The 22,367-nt window shown below is 52.4% G+C and overlaps 2 protein-coding genes, 1 long non-coding RNA gene and 2 pseudogenes across 4 annotated transcripts; 4 read left to right on the top strand and 1 right to left on the bottom strand.

Annotated features, from left to right (window-relative positions):
• The first annotated feature begins 226 nt into the window (after positions 1-226).
• Positions 227-6,041, top strand: LOC135449005 (mas-related G-protein coupled receptor member H-like). Of its 2 annotated transcripts, XM_064715434.1 has the most exons (4): positions 227-296; positions 1,093-1,255; positions 3,622-3,721; positions 3,961-6,041. In XM_064715434.1, the coding sequence occupies exon 4, from the start codon at positions 4,072-4,074 to the stop codon at positions 4,945-4,947; it is 876 nt and encodes a 291-aa protein (XP_064571504.1). In that variant the 5' UTR covers positions 227-296; positions 1,093-1,255; positions 3,622-3,721; positions 3,961-4,071; the 3' UTR covers positions 4,948-6,041. The 2 variants fall into 2 exon arrangements, with proteins under 2 accessions (XP_064571504.1, XP_064571503.1); XM_064715433.1 differs by lacking the exons at positions 227-296; positions 1,093-1,255 and having other exon boundaries at positions 3,576-3,721.
• Positions 6,042-9,524: 3,483 nt separating this feature from the next.
• LOC135448710 (mas-related G-protein coupled receptor member H-like) lies at positions 9,525-10,625 on the top strand (annotated as a pseudogene).
• Positions 10,626-13,526: 2,901 nt separating this feature from the next.
• On the top strand, positions 13,527-20,454 carry LOC135449008 (uncharacterized). Its single transcript, XR_010440619.1, has 4 exons — positions 13,527-14,135; positions 16,217-16,316; positions 16,558-16,834; positions 20,134-20,454. It is a non-coding gene; the product is annotated as an uncharacterized LOC135449008 (long non-coding RNA).
• LOC135449007 (mas-related G-protein coupled receptor member B5-like) lies at positions 16,849-17,920 on the top strand. Its single transcript, XM_064715437.1, has one exon. It carries the CDS (start codon positions 16,924-16,926, stop codon positions 17,638-17,640), a length of 717 nt encoding a protein of 238 aa, XP_064571507.1. The 5' UTR covers positions 16,849-16,923; the 3' UTR covers positions 17,641-17,920.
• A 4-nt stretch (positions 20,455-20,458) lies between the features above and the next one.
• Positions 20,459-22,367, bottom strand: LOC135448709 (mas-related G-protein coupled receptor member A1-like; annotated as a pseudogene).

Raw genomic sequence — 22,367 nt, 5'->3', positions numbered from 1 at the left:
ATACATTTATCTATTTGCCCAGTTAGTCTTTAAGCAACACCAAAAGAGCTGAAAATGTTATTCTCTGTTATCAATCCTCTGCATACCATCCTCAGCCCAACCCTTCCACTTCCCTTTTCCCACCCCACACCTCCTCCCCTGCACATCTCACTCCTCCCCACTGAATCCTTCCCACTGCAGGGAGCTGCTGAGGAGCCACATGGTCCATCCCTGGATTCTCCAAGCACTGACTGCCCAGCCACTCTGACCACAGCCAGGGCCACATCCCACTGCCTGCCCAGCGTCCATCCATGGAGGTGAGCACCGTGTCCCCATCTCCTGCCTCACCCACTGAAGGAGATGATCTGTGTGAGACAGATGTCACTGATGTGGCCATACACAGTGTGACACTGCTCATCTGCCTCTGTGGGCTGGCTGGGAACGGGGCTGTCATCGGCCTGCGAAGCCTGAAAATCCTTAACTCTGACTTCTTTATGCTTGCTGTCATTGATTTCCTCTTCCTCCTCTTTGCGCTCGCCTCCGCCCTTGTCCTCCTGGTGGAGGACGTGTCCTGCTCTCCTGTCTTGACCCTGCTGTACCTGAATTTCCCTTCTCAGCTCTCAGGGCTCTCCTACTACTGCGGGCTCTTCAGGCTGATGCCCAGCAGCAATGTGTGGTCTATGTACAAGCTCTGCTGGCTCCGCTGCTGCTGGAAGCTTCCAGCACACCTGTTGTGGGTGGGGATCCGTATCCAATACTGGGCCTTCTTTGCTCTCTTCACTGTCATTCCCACGGTGACATTCCTGTGCCCATCACACCAGCAGGAGCACTGCCGGGCAGCTCTCATCTCCATGTACACCATCATCCTGCTCCTCTTTGTTGCACCCCTGCTCATTTCCAGCACAGTTGATTTCATTAAGGCCAAGTGGGGCTCCCAGCAGCAGCAGCCCAAGAGGTGTGACATAGTTATCATCATCATTGCGTTCTTCACATTCCTCCTCATCCTCTGAAATTTCCTGCAGCAGCTCGGTTACATTGCAGTGTCCTCAGAGGTTGTTTTGCTGCTCACCTGCATCCACAGCAGCATCAAACCCTTCATCTACTTCTTGGCAGGGAGGTGCTGGAGGCCCTGCTCCGTGCAGTCCCTCCAGCTCAGCCTCCAGAGGGTCTTTGAGGACACAAAAGAAAAAACAGCCTGCAGAAATGATCCTGCCATGGACACGGGGGTCTGAACCTGCTGAGCCCTTCCACTGATCTGCTGAAGGAACCCAGGAGGGTAGCTGAAGGTTTCCTGGAGCCTCCTGATTAATCAATATCCACAGGATCACCCTCCCCATGGTGCTGTATTCAGGCAGGAGAAGGGAGCAGGAGCATTGCCTTGGGTGATTTTTGTGGGATGCTCTGCAGGGAGCACACTGGAGCATGGCTTTCTTCCTCCCTCCTGGATCCACATGGCTCCAAGCAGTGCAGCTGGGCTCAGTGCTGTTCCCCAGCTCTATTCCCCATGCAATGACCCTCATGGCCTCAGCCCCAGGGAATGAACTCCATCTCCTTTGGCTCAGCAGATGAGTTCCATGGTGTTTTCAGGGAGCTCTTGCCTGCAAAGAATGGGACACCTTAATCCCTGGGGACACACCCAGCACGGGGTGGCAGTGATTTCCCAAATCCCTGCAGGGCTGGTGCCTCTGGATGGCAGGAGAGGGGTTGGGATCACAGGGAGCATCCTTCCCCTTCTGTCCAGCAGAGCCAGCCCTGCATTCCCAGCTGATGGGAAGGGACACCAGGTAGGGCTGCAGAGCTGGGGAGGAACAGCAACATTCCCTTATCCTTTCAGTGGGAATTTGTCACGTGTACAAAAGCAGGAATGGCTGGGAGAAGCAGAGACATTGCTCATGGTCCTGGGTGGAGCAGAGCAGATGTGGGGCTGTCATAGGGGACAGCCAGCTCTGGGGACGGTCTGGAGGCTGTAAGAAGGGTCCAGAAGGGTCAGAGAATTCTGGAAGTGTCTGGAGGAGATCAGGAACGGTCTGGATGCTGCTGATCCCAAATGTCCCAATTTGAGAGCCCAATGGGCAGCACTTCAGGGCAGGAAGCAGGGATGGGATGGGATGGGATGGGATGGGATGGGATGGGATGGGATGGGATGGGATGGGATGGGATGGGATGGGATGGGATGGGATGGGATGGGATGGGATGGGGAGAAGAGTGGAGTGGAGATGAGAATCAGGATTGATACCAAAATCAGCCAGAATAAACTTTCCAACAGAATGGGAAGCATTAGGAAGCAGGAATTCTTTCCCTCCAAAGGACACACAGATGGATCTCTCCATATTTCTGTTTGGGGTATGACTTGAGTACTTTACAACAGGGGATTGATCTATCATAACCACAGACAGTCATTAAAGCATGTTTCTTATCTATTACATAAACATCACTTTCCTAAGACCCATTCCCAGGCATCCATCTCCTTCTCCAAGTCCTCTCCTGGTCCTGGAGGATCATTCAGAGGGGTCTGTCATGGTCACATTCACTGAGTGCTCTGATATTAAAGGTGACTTTGCCTTGAACTTTTCCTTTGGTCATGTGCTCTTGCTGCTTGTTACAGAACTTGCCCCAAAACCCCTGCAGGCCTCCAAATCTGTTTCTGCACTGGCTCCAGCCACATTTATCATCCTGTGTGATCCTGCAGAGCACATTGAATCTGGACTTTTTTCCTCTCTCCTGGGTCCTAGAACCCTATGGCCAGGAGGAGCAGGGACACTGCCAGGACACTATTGGAGCAGGGCAGGATCAGGGCTGTTGGGTGGAAAAGGAAGCCCCAGGGACGGTGTGGGGTGTTGCAGGCGGTGTTGGAGGGGTCAGGAGAGGCTCAGAGCGGGTTGGAGGGGGTCTGGATGCCGACAATCCCAAATCTCCCCACTGGAGGAGAGCAGAGCCTGACAGGCCACGCTCAGAGTGGGGGAACAGCTCCGTCTGGGAAACCTGTGATAGGATGGGATGAGGATGGAGCGGGTTGGGGATGGGGATGGGGAGGAGGCATGAGGATGGGATCAGGATAGGAGGAGGAAGCAGCTGAGCTGTGCTTCCTTAGGAGCAGAGCATGTTTTTGCAATAATCTCAGAGCCCTTTCTGGAACAGGAGTTGTGTCTGAGAAGCACCCAGCTGCCTCACCCACACTGCCAGTACTGGCAGCAGCATTCCAGTGCCACCAGCACCACCAGCATCCCTCTGCTGCTGGAGGGACAATGACTCCTCAAGGAAGAGTACTGAGGAATAGTAGAAACCTGTCTAGAGAGGGAAGGTAGTTGGAGACTGGAATACTCTGCAGGGAAGAAGTGTTTCTCATCAGAAGGGAAAGAGGAGCCAATCACAAAAAATATTCATAGACAGCTTCTGAGAAAAGCCACTTCCTCTGAAGAAAAAAAAAAAAGAAACAAAAAACCACAACTGAGATAAATAACTCAGAGGAACTGAATTTCTGAAGTAGGCAAAGTTGCAATTTTTGACTTCCTCAATTCCGTGTGATTCCACCAAGCCTTGGGGAGCAATAGCAGGACAGGGAACAGAGAGGAGCCAGCAGGATGGGAATGAGGAGCTCCTGGTGATCTGGGCACTTTCTCCTTCATGTCCCTGACCTGGCAGGAGCCGCTTTAGGACATGGATCCCAAAGGAGCAAGAGGGACCAGGAAGCGCCGCTGATCTGCACAGACCCCTTTGCCTGCTGCTGCCCCACAGGGAACAGGTCAGTGGAATGTTTGCCTACCTCCCTACCCCACCTTCCTCTCCTGCAGCAGCTGCTCTCTTCCTGCCACCCTCTCCAGGTCTCTGCAGTGCCCTCCCCAGCTGCACCCTCCTCTGCCCTGTGCTTTGCTTCCGCATCCCCTGCTGAACAGCCCAACCTTACTGCCTCCCTCTCCCAGTCCACAATTTCCACTGCCCTCCTCACCTTCACTTCTCACCACTGAATCCTTCCCACTGCAGGGAGCTGCTGAGGAGCCACATGGTCCATCCCTGGGTTCTCCAAGCACTGACTGCCCATCCACTCTGACCACAGCCAGGGGCCACATCCCACTGCCTGCCCACTGTCCATCCATGGAGGTGACCACCCTGTCCCCATCTCCTGCCTCACCCACAGAAGGAGATGATCTGTGTGGGACAGATGTCACCAGCGTGGCCACCCACAGTGTGACCCTGCTCGTCTGCCTCTGTGGGCTGGTTGGGAATGGGGCTGTCATTCGCCTCCTCAGCCTGAAGGGTGATAACTTTTTCATCCGTGCATTGGCTGTCACCGACTTCCTCTTCCTTCTCCTCACAGTCCCCTCTGCCCTCATCCTCCTGGTGGAGGACGTGTCCTGCTCTCTTATCCTGCCCGTGCTGTACCTGCGTTTCCTTTTCCGACTCTCTTTGTTCTCCTGTTACTGGGTGCCGCTTTTGCTGATGACTTTCAGCCTTTCAATGTATATCAAAAAGCTCTTGAAGCGCTGCTGCCGCCGTGACCTTCCTAATGATCTGCTTTGGGTGGTGATGATTGTCCAGTTTTGGGCTTTCTCTGCTCTCTTCACTGAGATTCCCACACTGACATCCCAGTGCCAATCAAATGATCAGGAGCACTGCCGGGCAGCCCTCATCACCATGTGGGCCATCATCCTGCTCCTCCTTGTCACACCCATAACTGTGCTGGTCATTTCCAGCACAATTAATTTAATTAAGGCCAAGTGGGGCTCCGAGCAGAAGCAACCCGAGGGGCTCGACATCGTTATCGTCTCCATTGGTCTCTTCACTCTCCTTTTCATCCTCTGCAATTTCCTGCAGCAGCTTGGTTACGTTGCTGTGCCCTCCCATTTCTTTTTCCTGCTCACCTGCATCAACAGCAGCATCAAACCCTTCATCTACTTCTTGGCAGGGAGGTGCTGGAGGTCCTGCTCTGTGGAGTCCCTTCGGCTCTCCCTCGAGAGGGTCTTTGACTAGTCAGAAGAAAACACTGCCTGTGGAGATGATCCGGCCATGGATACACATGGGTGTCTGAGTCTATTGATTCCTCCTACTGCCCTGCTGAAGAACCCCAGGACAGTGGCTGAGAGATTCCTTGAGTCTCCTGATCAATAAATACCCACAGGATCACCCTCCCTGTGCAGGTGCATCCCCAGCCCCTTTCCAGGCCACTCTGGGCTCTGATCCGTGCTTGGGAGGCCTCAGCCTTGAGGAACAGCCCCTGGGCTCAGCTCCTGTGGCACTGATCAGAAACACCCTCTGCACCCAGCAACTGCTGCTGTCCAACCACCTCCTGGGCTTTCATCAACAGCCTTGGAAATTCTTGTACTGCCCTGGATGCCACAGCATCCCTGTTCTGCCACTGTCCCAGCAAGCTGCTGGCCCCAAGTGTGGCCAGGCTGAACCATTGCTGTGAGTGGCGCCCATGCCTTGGGGCCCTGTGAGCAGCGGCCCCAAAGGAGAGCCTTGGAGCTCTGCTGGGCCCAGCAGCGCTGAGCAGAAGCTCCCTGGCACTGGGGCCTCTCCCAGCTGGGATCTCTCCCGGCTGCTGCCCTGGGCTGATCCCCGAACGCCCACGGCTCCTGGGCCCATCCCCCCAGGGCTCCAGGCCCAGCCCTTGGCCCAGGGAGGAGATGCAAAGGGATCCACAGGGAGCATTTCACTGCCTGCCAGGGCAATTGCTCACAGGCACCTTGCACTCACTCTGCCTGGCTGGCTGGCTGTGTGCACACACGTCTGCATCTGCTGGGGCAAATGTGGCAGAAATGCTGCTCTCTCAGCTGTGTTAGTACCTGAGACATCTGACTGGGGCAGGCCTGCAAGGAACTATCAGACATAGGTTAAATGCAGTTTAGAGATGTTCCTCTGTAAATGGCTAACTTTAAGCTATAACTGAAATACTGCTAAATTTCTGTGCTGTAAATCTTTTAGGCTCTTTTCCTTTTTATCCTTACCCTCCTTTTTACCCCTACCCTGTGTCCTTTTGTCACATGCCCTTGAACAAACACACAAACACACACACAGGGATAGAGCTTTTTATTATTAAACATTTTTACAGATTTTACTGGTTTTTATTGCTTTCCTTGCTGGTGGTTTGTGCCTTCAGAAATTCTTCCTCTGCCCTGGCTTTGGCGTCTCCCTCAGCAGGCTCAGATAGTGCAGCTCCACGGGAGGAGCAGTCCGTGCTCATCAGCACAGCCACCCCCTTCCAGGAGCAGGGTGACATCTGTGTTTGTCACCATTGTCTCCACGGGGCATCAACCCTGTGGCTTCTCTGAGGTCTCTGAGCTGGGGCTGTTCAGCCTGGAGAAGGGAAGGCTTCAGGGAGACCTTAGAGCCCCTTCCAGGGCCTAAAGAGGCTCCAAGAACTGGAGAGGCGCGTTGGACAAAGGCCTGAAGTGACAGGACAAGGGGGAATGGCTTCCCACTGCCAGAGAACAGGGTTAGGGGGAATATTAGGAAGAAATTCCTCCCTGTGAGGGTGGGGAGGCCCTGGCACAGGTTCCCAGAGATGCTCTGGCCTCCCCATCCCTGGAGGTGTTCCAGGCCAGGCCGGATGGGGTTTGAAGCAGCCCGGTCTAGTGGAAGGTGTCCCTGCTTGCAAAGGGTGAGATCAGGAAAAAACAACCACAAGTATTCCCAAGGCTGAGGAGGAGGAGGATGAGCTCTGGTGAAGGGCTGCAAGGGGCACCCCAGCACCCCAACATCTAATCTCCAATAACCTGTATTGCATCATCAAAGGTACTGTCAGTTAGAAATGTGGGCTCTGATGCTGATAACCTGCTGCAAGCCTGTCATGCTTTGGCACTGGCCAAACGCCAGGCACCCATGAAAGCCGTTCATTCACCTTCTCCTGCTCTCAGCTGGGTAGAGGAGAGGGAAACAAAAATTAACAAAGGGCTCTTGAGTTGAGATGAGGACTGGGAGAAAAAACATTCCTATAATAGAATAACGGATTCAAATTTAATGGTATTGAGTAAATTTATAATTAACAGATTCAATGGACCATAAACACAAGTAAAATAAAGCTTTAAAACACCTTTTTTTTTCCCCTAGGCCCCTCTCTTGTTCCCACCAGCAGTGTAGGGAAACAGGGTGAGGGGTTTCTTTACCAGCATTGAAGCACTGCCAATAAAAAACTGTTTACTCAGAAACAACCCGTGTTATCCATTAAACAAAGAGAGACTGCATATTCGGGTGGGAATTAAAACAAACAAAACACCGATATCAAAATATAATAAATTGGGAGTACTTTGGAGAGTATCTATAAAAAGTCTGGGATATTATAGTGTATAAATTGCCTGGAAATTGTTTTTTCTTTAGACATATCTATTGCAAATAAATTTCAAATATGTTCACAATTTTGATTCAAAATACTTTTTAGTCTAAAACACTTTTGTTGTTAGACTTAACATGTCTTGATTTCAGAGAGGACACAGCCATGGTTTGTGCTCCCTGGAGCAGCCATGATCCCCAGTGCCCAGAGCTGGGCTGGCACAGACAGGATCGACCAGGGGCTCAGCATTCCCCACCCCGAGGGCTCTGTGAGTGTCACAGCAGAGATCTCCCCAGAGATCTTTAATTTTCAATTTTGTGAGCCAGGTGCAAAGGTGTCCCTGCCTTCAGAAATTCATCCTCTCCACTGCCTTCAGCTGCTCCCTCAGCAGGCTCAGGTGGTGCAGCAGCAAGGAGAGGAGGAGGCCGTGATCCTCAGCACAGCCACCCCCTTCCAGGAGCAGGGTGACACCTGTGTTTGTCACCATGGGCTCCACAGGGCATCACCCCCCTCCCTGGGACTTCCCTGAGGCCACCAACCCCACCACACCCCACACGTTCTCTCCATCCCCACCACACCCCACGCCTTCTCTCCAGCCCCACCACATCCCACACCTTCCCTCCAGCCCCACCACACCCCACACCTTCCCACCACATCTTCCCAGCAGCTCCATCATGTCCCACCCCTCCCACACCACTCTCCCATCCCACTCCCCATGCAGCCCACCCACCTCCCGTCCTTCCCATCCCTCCCAGCCCCGGGCCTCAGGCTCCAGTCCCTCCCGACGGGCTGCTCACCCCAGCCTGCCCCGGAAGGCTTTGGGGCCGTCTTTCTCTTGGAGATGCCCCTCCCCAGCTCCATCCCTGCTCTCCAGCCCCCCAACCTCCTTTGCACACAAACAAGAGGCACTACAGGGATGGCTCCACTGCTGTTCATTGGGCTGCAGAAGCATGGAATTGCCAGGAGGAGCAGAAACACTGCTGGGGCTCCTGAGTGGGGCAGGAGATGAGCGGGGCTGTCTGGAGGGGAAGGCAGCCTGGGGGAATTTCTAGAGGATGTCAGAGGAGGCATGATGCCTTAGGATTTTAGCCTTTCTATTTTTCATATCCTGTACTGCATTAGTGCATAACTCTAAACTCCATGGAAAGAGTTAGTTAACGGTCTGCACATTTTGGTCAGACAAAACAATCCTCTAGGCCTCAAATTCAAGGACACTCTACTGCCTCAGGCCCAGAAAAGTATAGACAAAAGTGAATTGGGGGAGAGCAAACCGGGGCTAAATGACTTCATTACCTGAAGCTGTAATTGGAGGATTAACCCCTGATTTCTAAATGGACAAAACTTATATCTGTCTGAAAAACTCATGACCATTGTCCATTATGGGTGCAGCCCCTCTCGGAGGCTTTGAGAGCCCAAGGTGAACCTTTTGAAGGCCTTTCCTCAATGCCTTCTTTTATTCTCTTCACCTGGTCTGGCCTCTGTTCCAGGGAGCCAGCCCAAGGCATCAGGCAGACAGGGGCTGGAGGGGGCAGGAGGGCTCTGGGTGCCACCAATCCCAAATCTCCCACTGGAGAGCAGCAGAGCCCAACAGGCCACACCTGCAGCCAGGGAGAGGCCAGGGACTGGGAAACCATCGGGATGGGATGGCATGGCATGGCATGGCATGGCATGGCATGGCATGGCATGGCATGGCATGGCATGGCATGGATCTGGAGTGATATCAAAATCAGACAGAATAAAGTTCCTAACATCAACCAATGGTGTTACCAAGGGAATTATTGGGCAGCAGGATACATAGAAGGATCTCTCCTTATTTCTGTTTTTGTTGTGATACTTTACAACATCCTTTTTATTCATTACAACCATACATTAAAAGCTTTTCTTATCTAGAACATAAACATTATTTTCCTAGAACTCATTTCCATGCAAACTCTTCCTTATGGAAGTCCTTTTATGATCCTGGAGGTTCATTCAGAGGGGCTTCTGGTGGTTGTATTCCCTAATTGCTGAGACATTAAAGGTGACCATGTCTTGAACTTTTCCTTCGGCCATGGACCGTTGCTTCGTGTTACAGAACTTGCTCTAAAAATACTGTGGACCTTCTTATCTGTTTCTGCACTGGCTCCACCCACGTTTATCACTGCTGTCCACCTCCTTACATATTTTTATCTTTTTCCCCAGTTAGTCTTTAAGCAAGTTCAAAAGAGTTGAAAATGTTGTTCTCTGTTATTTCTTGATCCCTGGCACACCAGCCCAACCCTCCCACATCTCTCTCCCACCCCACCATTCCCACTGCCCTCCTCCTCGGCACATCTCACTCCTCCCCACTGAATCCTTCCCACTGCAGGGAGCTGCTGAGGAGCCACATGGTCCATCCCTGGATTCTCCTAGCACCGACTGCCCATCCACTCTGACCACAGCCAGGGGCCACATCCCACTGCCTGCCCAGCGTCCATCCATGGAGGTGACCACCGTGTCCCCACCTCCTGCCTCACCCACTGAAGGAGGTCATCTGTGTGAGACAGATGTCACTGATGTGGCCATACACAGTGTGACACTGCTCATCTGCCTCTGTGGGCTGGCTGGGAATGGGGCTGTCATCGGCCTCCTCAGCCTGAAAATCAGGAACGCTGGCTTCTTTGACCTGGCTGTCATTGACTTCCTCTTCCTCCTCTTTGGACTCCCCTCTGCCCTCCTCTTCCTGGTGGAGGACGTGTCCTGCTCTCGTGTCTTGCCCCTGATGTACCTAAATTTCCTTTTCCAGCTCTCATTAGTCTCCTACTACTGGGGACTGTTCTGGCTGATGCCAAGAAGCATTTTCGATCTAATAGAAAAACTCTTCTGGCTCTGCTGCCACTGAAAGCTTCCAGAGCGCCTGATGTGGGTGGGGGACGGTGTCCAATACTGGGCCTTCTTTTCTCTGTTTACTGTCATTCCCACAGTGACATTCCTGTGCCCATCGCACCAGCAGGAGCTCTGCCGGGCAGCTCTCATCTCCATGTACACCGTCATCCTGCTCCTCTTTCTTGCACCTGTGGTCACTTCCAGTAAAGTTGATTTCATTAAGGCCAAGTGGGGCTTCCAACAGCAGCAACCCAAGAGGCGCGACATCGTTATCATCATCACTGTGCTCCTCACTCTCATCATCAGCCTCTGCAATTTCCTGCAGCAGCTTGGTTACATCGATGTGTCCTCACAGGTTGTTTTCCTGCTCACCTGCATCCACAGCAGCATCAAACCCTTCATCTACTTCTTGGTAGGGAGGCGCAGGAGGCCCTGCTCTGTGAGATCCCTCCTGCTCTCCCTCCAGAGGGTCTTTGAGGAGCCAGAAGAAAACACTGCCCACAGCCATGATCCTACAATGGACACAGGGGTCTGAGCCTGCTGATCCCTTCCACTGCTCTGCTGAAGGACCTCAGCACAGAGGCTTAAGTTTTCCTAGAGCCTCCTTACTAATCAATATCCACAGGACCACCCTCCCTTTATTGGTGTACTCCTGCAGGAGAAGACAGCAGGGGCATTGGCTTGGGTGGTTTTTGTGGGATGCTCTGCAGGGAGCACACTGGATCATGGCTTTCCTCTTCCCTCCTGGATCCACAGGGCTCCAAGCAGTGCAGCTGGGCTCAGTGCTGTTCCCCAGCTCTATTCCCCATGCAATGACCCTCGTGGCCTCACCCCCAGGGAATGAACTCCATCTCCTTTGGCTCAGTAGATGAGTTCCATGGTGTTTTCAGAGAGCTCTCGCCTACAAAGAATGGGACACCTTAATACCTGGGGACACATCCAGCACTGGGTGGCAGTGATTTCCCAAATCCCTGCAGGGCTGGTGCCTCTGGATGGCAGGAGAGCGGTTGGGATCACAGGGAGCATCCTTCCCCTTCTGTCCAGCAGAGCCAGCCCTGCATTCCCAGCTGATGGGAAGGGACACCAGGTAGGGCTGCAGAGCTGGGGAGGGACAGCAACATTCCCTTATCCTTTCACTGGGAATGTCTCACATTCTTGAAGTCTTGAATTGAATCCTTCTGAGTAAAGTGTAGGGTCCATGGTGAACTCCACTAAACGCCTTTACCTGGATTCAGAAGGTACATGGAATATGGAAATTCCCATCACCGGATGCTTGGACCATTGAATTGCACAGAAATTAGGGGGTTATGCTGCTCTTCTGCAGAATGGGGCCATCCATCCTCTGGTTCCCCAGCATCAGTGTCCAGGGAAGCCCTTGAGCACCTCCATCCTGAACCTGGCCACCCTCAGGAGGAGCTGCACAGCCACTCTGCACAGCAGCTCCAGCCACAGTCCAGCCTCTCCTGATCTTTGTCAGTCTGTAACTACTCCTCTATCAGATTTGCATTCATGGTTTTTGCTTCTTTCCCCTGTGGTAGTCCCAGCCTCGGAATTTGCTAAGCAAAATATCAAGGCTTCACTGCAGAGCCTGTCCCTGGTAAACAGTGTCCAAAATAGCTAATTTCCTTCTTTTATCCCATTCTAAAGCCTCTGGCTGCTCTGGGAGCAGGGTAGGTTCCTGTCTCATACCAGAGCCCTTCCTAAGGCACGTGCCTGCAATGCTTGGGATGATGTTGGCAGTGCCAAGAACTCCTGATTCCTGCTGGGAGAGAGCTGGGCAGCAGCCACATCTCTTGCTCAGGGGGAAGTTGTCCCTCCTTTTCCCACTGCCTTAAATCCAGGGTAAACCAACGTGCCATTGCTTCTAGAAAGGGAAGTGAGAGTGAAAGCCGTGAGTGGGGAGTCAGGCTTTGGAGACACATGTGAGGTTAAACAGCTATGGAGCATTTATGCAAAGAGTTGTTAATAATTAACAGAAGAGGGAGACTTTCACATCTGATTGTGTTTTTCTCTCCCTGTCTCCCATTATCCTGTCCATTGGAAAGCAGAAACTTTCCATGGTGCAACCTCTTGTCCATGGAAGAACAACTCAGCCAGGGGATTTCTCCCAAAGCAAGTGCAGGAGGAGCATGATCCTCCAATGTACTTTTTCTACTTCCCAGTACCTTCCTTGTCTCCTGCATCACCCAGGCCACTCCATCCCTGAGCTTCCTTTCCAGGGCAAAGATTTCAAAGCAAAAGTTTTCATGGGGGTCAGCAAGCTACAGTGAATTCCAAGATGATTCCTATCAAGGCTGACATGTGCCTCAGGGATCTGGGATGCTCCTGCTGGAAACTGCCCTGTGTGTGATGGCCCTGGGACCAGAACTGTCTCTTCTCTTCCTGCTGACACCATGTTTGTGTCCCCAGCTATGGAATCTCACATCCCCTCACCAGCTCAGTCCTTTCAAGGGCAAACACTTCATGATCCAGGAACTGGTGGGGCTCCAGTAGAGGTGGAGAGGGACTTTGGACAAGGACATGGAGTGACAGGACAAGGAGGTTTGGCTTCCCACTGACAGAGGGTGGGGTCAGATTGGATATTGGGAAGTAATCCTTTTCTGTGAGGGTGCAGAGGCCCTGCCGTACATTGCCCAGAGAGGCAGTGGATGTCCCTGGATCCCTGGAAGTGTCCAAAGCCAGCCTGACATGGGTTTGGAGCAACATGGGATAGTGGAAGGTGTCCCTGCTTGTAAAGGGACAGTCTGGGATCAGGTGTCACAAACGACCCCAAGAGTTCCCAGGTCTGAGGAGGAGCAGGAGCAGCTCTGGTGAAGGGCTGGCTGGGAGTTCACAGCACCCTGGTCCCTGATAGCTTTCACTGCATCATCAAGGGGATTGGCAGTAATCAGGGTGGGCTCCAAGTGCTGATAGCCTGGCTGCAAGCAACTGAGTGCTGTCCTTCCCTTGGGCTGTGTGAGCCTGCACTGGAATGACAGGAATGGGAGTCCATGGCCCAGGGGTGATCCCATGAGCCCAGGGGAGGCTTTGGCAGTGGTTCTGGAGCTCTTCCAAGAATGGGAGCAGTTTCTGACAAGCAGCCAGATGCACCAGCACAGCCAGCACTGCCAGCAGCATTCCAGTGCCACCAGCACCACCAGCATCCCTCTGCTGCTGGAGGGACAATGACCCCTCAGGGAAGAGAAAGGAGGTATAGCAGAAATCTGTCTGGTCAGGGAAGGAAGTTGAAGAATGGGACACTCTACAGGGAAGGAGTGTTTCTAATTAGGGGGAAATGAGGAGCTATTCAAAATGTTATGAACAGGTGCTATGGTGATTGACTCTCGCAAATGTTGAATGAATATTACGTGTGTTATAATGTTCAAAGAAGCTCTGTTAAGCTTTGGAGTTTTTCTAACGTGAGTACTGTGTTCATGTTGAGAGTTGTAATGCTGATCTCTGACCATTGTGGGCAGTCGAAGCCCGAAGCGCTGCACAAGCTCCGGGAAGGCGGGACGGAGGAGGAGCTGTGTTGGAAAAGCGGAATGTGTCTGAATGCCGGGGTTGGATTACCGAAAGTCTGCAAAGCCTATTTCTGTTGCAAGCAGTGTGCCTCTGGCCGTGCCTCTGTCTGCGAGTGAGCTCCGAGCGTTTTTACTTCTACCTTATTTTGTCCCTTGCTGTAGTTTAATAAATTTTTTTAAATTTTAAGAACGGACACGTCGTTTCTCACAACAAAGAAAAAAAAATCACTTGATTTTTACGGGGAAAAAGTCAAGATCAATTACTTCGGGGGTGTGGAAATCTAACGGAGACAAATTTGTAAAATCATTTCCGAGTCCTCTGTGATTGCACCAAGCCTTGGGAAACAACAGCAGAATTGGGAACAGAGAGGAGCCAGCAGGACAGGAATGGGGAGCTCCTGCTGACCTGGCCACTTTCTCCTTCATGTCCCTGACCCGGCAGGAGCCGCTTTAGGACATGGATCCCAAAGGAGCAAGAGGGACCAGGAAGCGCCGCTGATCTGCACAGACCCCTTTGCCTGCTGCTGCCCCACAGGGAACAGGTCAGTGGAATGTTTGCCTTCCTCCCTACCCCACCTTCCTCTCCTGCAGCAGCTGCTCTGTTCCTGACACCCTCTCTCGGTGACCGCAGGGCCCTCCCCAGCTCCCTCCTCCTCTGCCCTATCTTGACGTCAAAATAGGCTGAAATAAACATTCTAACACAATGGGAAGCATTAAGAAGCAGGAATTCCTTACCTGCACAGGACGCAATGAAGGATCTCTATTTGATCTGTGTGTGTAGTGAGACTTTACAACAGGGGTTTTGTGCATTATAACCACACATAATCATTAATGGGTGTTTCTTATCTAATACACAAACATCTCTTTCTTTAAACTAATTTTCATGTGTTCTCCTCCTATTGGAAGTCCTTTCCTGATCCTCGAGGATCATTCAGAGAGGTCTCCGGTGTTTGTATTCACTGAGTGCTGAGATATTAAAGGTGACCTTGTCTTGAACTTTTCCTTTGGCCATGTAGTGTTGCTTCTTATTACAGAACTTTCCCTCAAATCACAGCAGGCCTCCAAATCTGTTTCTGCACTGGCTCCAGATACATTTGTCATCGGAGCTGGGCTTTCCTCCTCCCTCCTGGGTCCTGGAACCCTCTGGCCCGCAGGAGCAGGGACACTGTCAAGGTCCCAGTAGGAGTGGAGCTGTCAAGAGAAAAAGATCAGCCCTGGGTGGGTTCTGGGGTGTCAGAGCAGGCTGGAGTGGTCAGGAGAGGGTCGGGGGGGCTGCAGAGGGTCTGGATGCTGGCAAAGCCAGAGGAGAGCAGAGCCTGACAGGCCATGCTCAGAGTGGGGGAGCGGCTCCATCTGGGAAACCTGTGGGATGTGATAGGATGGGGTGAGGATGGAGAGTGGGGTGGGAATGGGGTGCAGAGATTGGGATAGGATAGGATTAGGATAGGATTAGGAATAGGATAGGATAGGGGAGGGAGCAGCTCAGCTCTGCTTCCTTGAATGCATGGGAGGCTTTGGCAATGATCCCAGAGCTTTTCTGGGAATAGGAGTTGTTTATGGGAAGCACACAGCTGCCTCACTAGCACTGCCAACCTTCCAGTTCTACCAGTATCCATCTGCTCCTGGAGGGACCATGACCCCTGAGGGAAGAGAAAGGAGGAATGGTAGAAACCTGTCAGGAGAGGGAAGGCAATTGAAGAACGGCACACACTGCAGGGAAGGAGTGTTTCTCATCAGGAGCAAATTAGGAGTCCCTTACAAAATGTTTTATTAGGAACTTTTCAGGTACATCCTCTCTATCAAAAAAAAACCCCAAGATAAAAAACTCTGAGGAAGCAAAATTCTGATGTAGACAAAGATGCAATTTCCAACTCTCACATGACTCCACCAAGGCTTGGGGAGCAACACTAGTGTAATAGATGTTAAAAATAATTCATGATATTAAAGAATGTCTTTTATAAAGATTGTGACATCCGAACGTGTCTATGACCACACACGGCCCGAAAGCAGATGTCTATTCAGATTCTGAGATTCCCGGACACGGCTAAGATTGCAATCGACACTTTAGCATAAGAATAGACGCTCCCAGAACGATGATCACCAGTATCTCGAGTTGCCAGAAACTGCCTAAGAGATCATCGTCCTGTGGATAACATCAATCAAGACAGCCAGGGACGCCAGAGCATACATGTGAATACATGGCTTCCCTGAAGTCAATCAACACTGGCTATCCACCTGGAGACGGTCTTTGTCCGGCTCTGAACGCTGAAAGAAACAGCAATGAATGTGAAGAGTTACAAAACAAATTGGGACTCCTTCGCCTCGGGCACAATAAGCTTTATAAAACCTCGTCGCTAGAAGTGGCTTGCGTGAACGAGGGAGGATTCGATGCGATACAGGTTGGATCCAGGTTCACCCAGCGCCGTTCCCGGGATCGACACTGTCTCTTTGGCTGTGGTGGTTTTGAAGACCGTATCTCATTTATGATAATTTGGCTCACGATTGATCATTTAAAACACCAGGACAGGGCATGGAGAGGAGTGGGATATGGGATCCAGTGGGACGGGAGTGGAGAGCTCCTGGTGACCTGGGCACTTTCTCCTTCATGTCCCTGACCTGGCAGGAGCCGCTTTAGGACATGGATCCCAAAGGAGCAAGAGGGACCAGGAAGCACCACTGATCTGCACAGACCCCTTTGCCTGCTGCTGCCCCACAGGGAACAGGTCAGTGGAATGTTTGCCTTCCTCCCTACCCCACCTTCCTCTCCTCCAGCACCTGCTCTGTTCCTGACACCCTCTCCTGGCGACCACAGGGCCCTCCCAGCTCCCCCCTCCTCTGCCCTGAGCTTTGCTTCCACATCCTCTGCTGAACAACCCAACCCTCCCACCTCGGTATCCCAACAATTCCCACTGCCCTCCTCCCCTGCACATCTCACTCCTCCCCACTGAATCCTTCCCACTGCAGGGAGCTGCTCAGGAGCCACATGGTCCATCCCTGGATTCTCCAAGCACTGACTGCCCATCCACTCTGACCACAGCCAGGGGCCACATCCCACTGCCTGCCCAGCGTCCATCCATGGAGGTGACCACCGTGTCCCCATCTCCTGCCTCACCCACTGAAGGAGATGATCTGTGTGAGACAGATGTCACCACTGTGGCCATACACAGTGTGACACTGCTCATCTGCCTCTGTGGGCTGGCTGGGAACGGGGCTGTCATCGGCCTCCTCAGCCTGCAAAGTGGTAATTATCGCATCTTTGACCTGGCTGTTGCCAACCTTCTCTTCCTTTTCTTTGCCATCCCCACTGCCCTCCTCTTCCTGGTGGAGGAAATGTCCTGCTCTCCTATCATGCCCCTTTGGTACCTGAATTTCTTTTTCCAGCTGTCAGTGATCTCCTGCTACTTGGCATTATTCCAGCTAATTCCCATCAGCAATGTTCTGTATATGTACACACTCTGCTGGCTCTGCTGCCACTGTGACCTTCCCAAATGCCTGTGGTTGGTGGTGGGAAGTGTCCAATACTGGGCCTTCTTTGCTCTCTTTGCTGTCATTCCCACACTGACATTCCTGTGCCCATCACACCAGCAGGAGCTCTGCCGGGCAGCTCTCATCTCCGTGTACACCATCGCCCTGCTCCTCTTTGTTGTACCCGTGGTCACTTCCCGCACAATCGTCCTCATGAAGGCCAAGTGGGGCTCCCAGCAGCAGCAACCCAAGAGGCGCGACATCGTTATCCTCATCACTGTGCTCCTCACTCTCTTTCTCAGCCTCTGGAATTTCCTGAAGCAGCTTGGTTACCTCACTGTGCCCTTCCAGGTTGTTTTCCTGCTCAACTGCATCCATAGCAGCATCAAACCCTTCATCTACTTCTTGGCAGGGCAGTGCTGGTGGCCCTGCCCAATGGGGTACTTCCGGCTCTCCCTCCAGAGGGTCTTTGAGCAGCAGAAAAAAAAAAAAAACGCAGAAATAACTCTGGCACAGAAACAGCAGTCTGAGCCTGTTGATCCCTTCCACTGCTCTGCTGAAGGACCTTGGCACAAAGCCTGAGGGTTTCCTTGAGTCACCTGATGAATCAATATCCACAGGATCACCCTCCCCATGGTGCTGTATTCCTGCAGGAGAAGGGAGCAGGAGCATTGCCTTGGTTGATTTTTGTGGGATGCTCTGCAGGGAGCACATTGGAGCATGGCTTTCCTCCTCCCTCCTGGATCCACATGGCTCCAAGCAGTGCAGCTGGGCTCAGTGCTGTTCCCCAGCTCTATTCCCCATGCAATGACCCTCATGGCCTCAGCCCCAGGGAATGAACTCCATCTCCTTTGGCTCAGCAGATGAGTTCTCATGGTGTTTTCAGGCAGCTCTTGCCTGCAAATAATGGGACACCTTAATCCCTGGGGACACACCCAGCAAGGGATGGTGGTGATTTCCCAAATCCCTGCAGGGCTGGTGCCTCTGGATGGCAGGAGAGGGGCTGGGATCACAGGGAGCATCCTCCCCCTTCTGCCCAGCAGAGCCAGCCCTGCATTCCCAGCTGATGGGAAGGGACACCAAGTAGGGCTGCAGAGCTGGGGAGGGACAGCAACATTCCCTTGTCCTTTCAGTGGGAATGTCTCACATTCTTCAGTTCCAGAACTGAATCCTTCTGAGTAAAGTGCACGGTCGATGGTGAACTCTGCTGAACTCCTGTGCCTGTGTCCAGAAAGCACATGGAATATGGAAATTCCAATCACCTGATGCTTGGACCATTGAATTGCACAGAAATTAGGGGGTTATGCTGCTCTTCTGCAGAATGGGGCCATCCATCCTCTGGTTCCCCAGCATCAGTGTCCAGGGAAGCCCTTGAGCACCTCCATCCTGAACCTGGCCACCCTCAGGAGGAGCTGCACAGCCACTCTGCACAGCAGCTCCAGCCACAGCCCAGCCTGTCCAGATCATTGTCAGTCTGTAACTATCCCTCAATCAGATTTGCATTCATGGTTTTTGTTTCTTTCCACTGTGGTAGTCCCAGCCTCTGAATTTGTTGAATAAATAATATCCAGGCTTCCCTGCAGAGCCTGTCTCTGTTCTACAGTATCCAAAATGGCTCATTTCCTTCTTTTGTCCCACTCTAAAGCCTCTGGCTGGTCTGGGAGCAAGGCAGGTCCCTGTCTCATACCAGAGCCCTTCCTAAGGCACGTGCCTGCAATGCTTGGGATGATGTTGGCAGTGCCAAGAGCTCCTGATTCCTGCTGGGAGAGACCTGTGCAGCAGCCACATCTCTTGCTCAGGGGGAAGTTGTCCCTACTTTTCCCTCTGCCTTAAATCCAGGAAAAACCAATGTGCCATTGCTTCTGGAAAGGGAAGTGAGAGTGAAAGTCATCTGTGGAGGCAGGCTTTGGAGACGCACAAAACGTTAAACAGCTGAGGAGCATTTATTAACAGAGTTGTTAATAATTAAAAAAAGACACAGACTTTGACATTTTTTTTCCTCTCCCTGACTTCTGTTTCCTGTCCATTGGAAACCCAAAACTTTCCAAGGTGCAACCTTGTAGTAAACCCCTCAGGTTTAGCCAGGGCCCCTTGGAGAATAGAATGCTGACACAGCGGCAAAGAAGTTTCCTGTCTCCAGGGACATCCGCCTTGTACCTTATCCCTATAGCCATGTAAGGCAATATCTTGTTAACCCTACTATTGGTCACTTATGGTCACTCTAACACCTTTGCCATTGGTCAGGATTGGATCCAGGCCAAGGGTATCAAAGTAGCATACTGTACCCCTACTAACTCGGAAGAAGAAGAGCTGAGACCCTTCACGGACCCTCCAATAAAGCCATACTCGTGGAACAGCCAGCGTCTTCTGCTTCTCCTCTCTCTACCGTCTGCTGGAGCCTTAGGCCAAGGGAAAAGCTACCTAGCAAGCAAAGCTGAAATCACAAGAGCTGCCTAATCACTAAGAGCTGAATATCTCCCTGCTTGCTAGGGGCTAACCCGCGGCCTTGGTCTGAGAGCGAGCTGGCTTCTGGCACCCAGTCCCCTTGGGGACTGAGCTCTGGAGCTGTAACAGCTTGCATAGGATAAGACCAAGCAAGGCTCATTTACAACCTCTTGTCCAGGGAAGAACAACTCAGCCAGGGAGTCCCTCCCAAGGCAAGTGCAGAAGGATCATTATCCTTCCATGTACTTTTTCTACTTCCCAGCACCTTCCTTGTCTCCACTGTCACCCAGGCCACTCCCTACCTGAGCTTCCTTTCAAATGAGCAAGACTTCAAAGCAAAAGGTTTCCTGGCTGTCCCTGCCCATGGAAGAAGGAGAGATGGAATGAGATGATCTCTACTCTTCCTTCACACCTGTCTTGGGTGACTTTATGATGCTGAATTATATTCCCATTCATCTGTTTAGCCCAGAAATAGGTTTTGCACATTTCAGACTGGTTCTTGAGCAAAGAGGGGCAGAGCAGATGCAGCAGTTTGTTTTCAGAAGCTGCGCTCACTCCTCCCCATTCCTGCTCCCAGACCGTGCTGTCTGCAGCACAGACATGCAGCACAGAGCTCTCCTTTGCTTTTAGGTTTTTTCAGCTGGCTGAGGCAGAGAAGTTCCCTGGACTGTGGTTTTCCTTTGGCTTGGAACTGTTCAAACCTGCTCTGGACTGAAAACCCAGAAGAGCACCAGGAGCTCACACCTGTGGCCCACCGGGGCCTGGGACGCGGCATTTTCCAGCACCAGAGGGACTGATAAGGGACTGAGTGAGCCAAACTACACTCCACAACAAGGACTGTCTGAATTTGCCAACTCTTCAGAATAGCAAGAGATTTTATTGCTTCATATTGTTTTCATTTACTATGCTTGTGAGTACTTTCCTTGTTAAATAAAGAGTTTTTTCCCCTTCTCTCTCAGGAAATCTTTTCCTGAACCAGCTGGGGGGAGGGGGTGCTTGAGTTTATTTTCTAGAGGGATCCCATTTGCAGGTTTCCTCCAAATTTTACCCTAAACCAGGACACAACCCAAACCATTCCATGAGGATTCCTTGTGTCACCCACAACCGCCCCAGGCAGGAGTTCCCCTGCTGCACACAGCACCAGCCTGACAGAGCTCAAGGAACATTTGGACAATGCTCTCAGGCACAGGCTGGGATTGTTGGCATGTCTTCTGCACAGCCAGGAGCTCGACTTCATTGTGCTTGTGGCTCCCTTCCCACTCTGGATATTTTACTAGTCTATATTGTGATGACTTTGTTTCATGATTATTCCACATGATGATGGATCCCCTGTGTTGTCCCTATGCCCTGACTCTGGCACAAAAGCCTCAAAAGCCCTCTGCAAGGCAACACTACCAGAGGGGTGAATTCCTTTGCACAGCTCCCAGCCAGGCAGTCAATCAGAGGGAGGGCACTGCTATGGGCACAGGTGAGCAGGAGAGAGGTGCTGGGGGCAAAGATAGAGAAGTCAAATGCCCTCAGCAAGAGCCAGTGCCCAAAATCAGCAGTGAAGAAGGGGAAGGAGATGACAGGAGCAGCAGGAGCAGGGCACAGAGCTTCCCTGGCAGCTGTTTCCATGAGCAGCACAGGAGCCTGGCCAGCAGGGCCAGAGCAGAACAGGTCAGGCTGAGCACTGAGAAGGGGCAGCTCAGCACCAAGGCCATGGGCACCAAAGGGCAGCAATGGAGGGTGGCAGTGAGCAGGAAGGAGAGCAGCCACAGCAGGGCACACAGGAGCACCGGGAAGCACTGGGAACAGTGGCAAGGCCAGCAGGACACGGGAGGACAAACAGAGCTGTGACACCACTGAGGGCAGTCAGAGAGGAGACAACAGCAGTGAAAGCCAAGAGGATGGGGACCTTCAGCCCAGCTGTCACACCCCACGAGCCCAGCTGGTGGCAGAAGCTCTCTGGGACAGAAAATATCCCCAGGGTGATGGTGATGGAGAGCAGGAAGGTGGAGCCAGCCATGGCCAGGCTGAGCACACAGGGGGTGATGGGGTTCCTGTGGATGCAGAAGCTGAGGAGCCAGAGCACAGCCCCATTCCCACCATCCCACACAGGCACAGCAGCAGCAGCAGCAGCAGCGGGACAGGCACTTTGCTCCACTGCCTGCTGTCACACTGGCTCCAGTTGTCGTGGCTCTCCTCATTCCAGCTCCCCTGGGATGCCTTCCCACCGGGCTGGCTCCAGCAGGCAGGGCTGGCTCCCTCCGTGCCAGGGGACAAAGTGCTCATGGTGACACCTCTGCTGCTTCTCCTGCCCTCACACAGCTGCAGGGGTGACAAACAGACACACCAGAGCAACGCTGCTGTCCCCCAAACGTGGCTTTTCCCATCTTTTCCCACCCACAGCTTCCATGTGGAGCAGCACAGGGAGGGGTGAGGGAAAGGACAGATGGCAAGGAGGATGTGGGAGCCTGGTCCTGTGTGCCTGCCACAAAAGCCAGGGAGATACCTCCTTCCTGGCTTTGGAAATGACACAGCTGGAACAGAAAAGCCATTGGAGACGGAGAGGATTGCCCATGGAGATATCAGAGAGCAAATGGCTTTGGGATGGATCTGACCTTGCCTCTCAGGTGTCAGTTGATATCACTGACCTGCTGGATTCCTTCAGCAGGACATGCGTTTCAATATTCCCTCAATTTCCCACATTATTTATAGCTTTGAATTCCCTACAGACCTCAGTTCTGCCCCCAAAATCAATAACCAGGTTCCACCCAATGAGGGGGCCCTGATGAAGGTGGAAGAGAAGAGTCTGACCTGGTTTCCTCTGGCAGCCTGGAGAACTTGCCCGCAGTGCACTGCCCTCAGCTGCCAGGCTCCAG

This window comes from Zonotrichia leucophrys, chromosome 5 (genome assembly GCF_028769735.1).
Source record: "Zonotrichia leucophrys gambelii isolate GWCS_2022_RI chromosome 5, RI_Zleu_2.0, whole genome shotgun sequence".
Classification (NCBI taxonomy): Eukaryota; Metazoa; Chordata; class Aves; order Passeriformes; family Passerellidae; genus Zonotrichia; species Zonotrichia leucophrys.
Note: the sequence above shows the minus strand (reverse complement) of the source record. Positions and strands in the feature narration are given on the sequence as shown.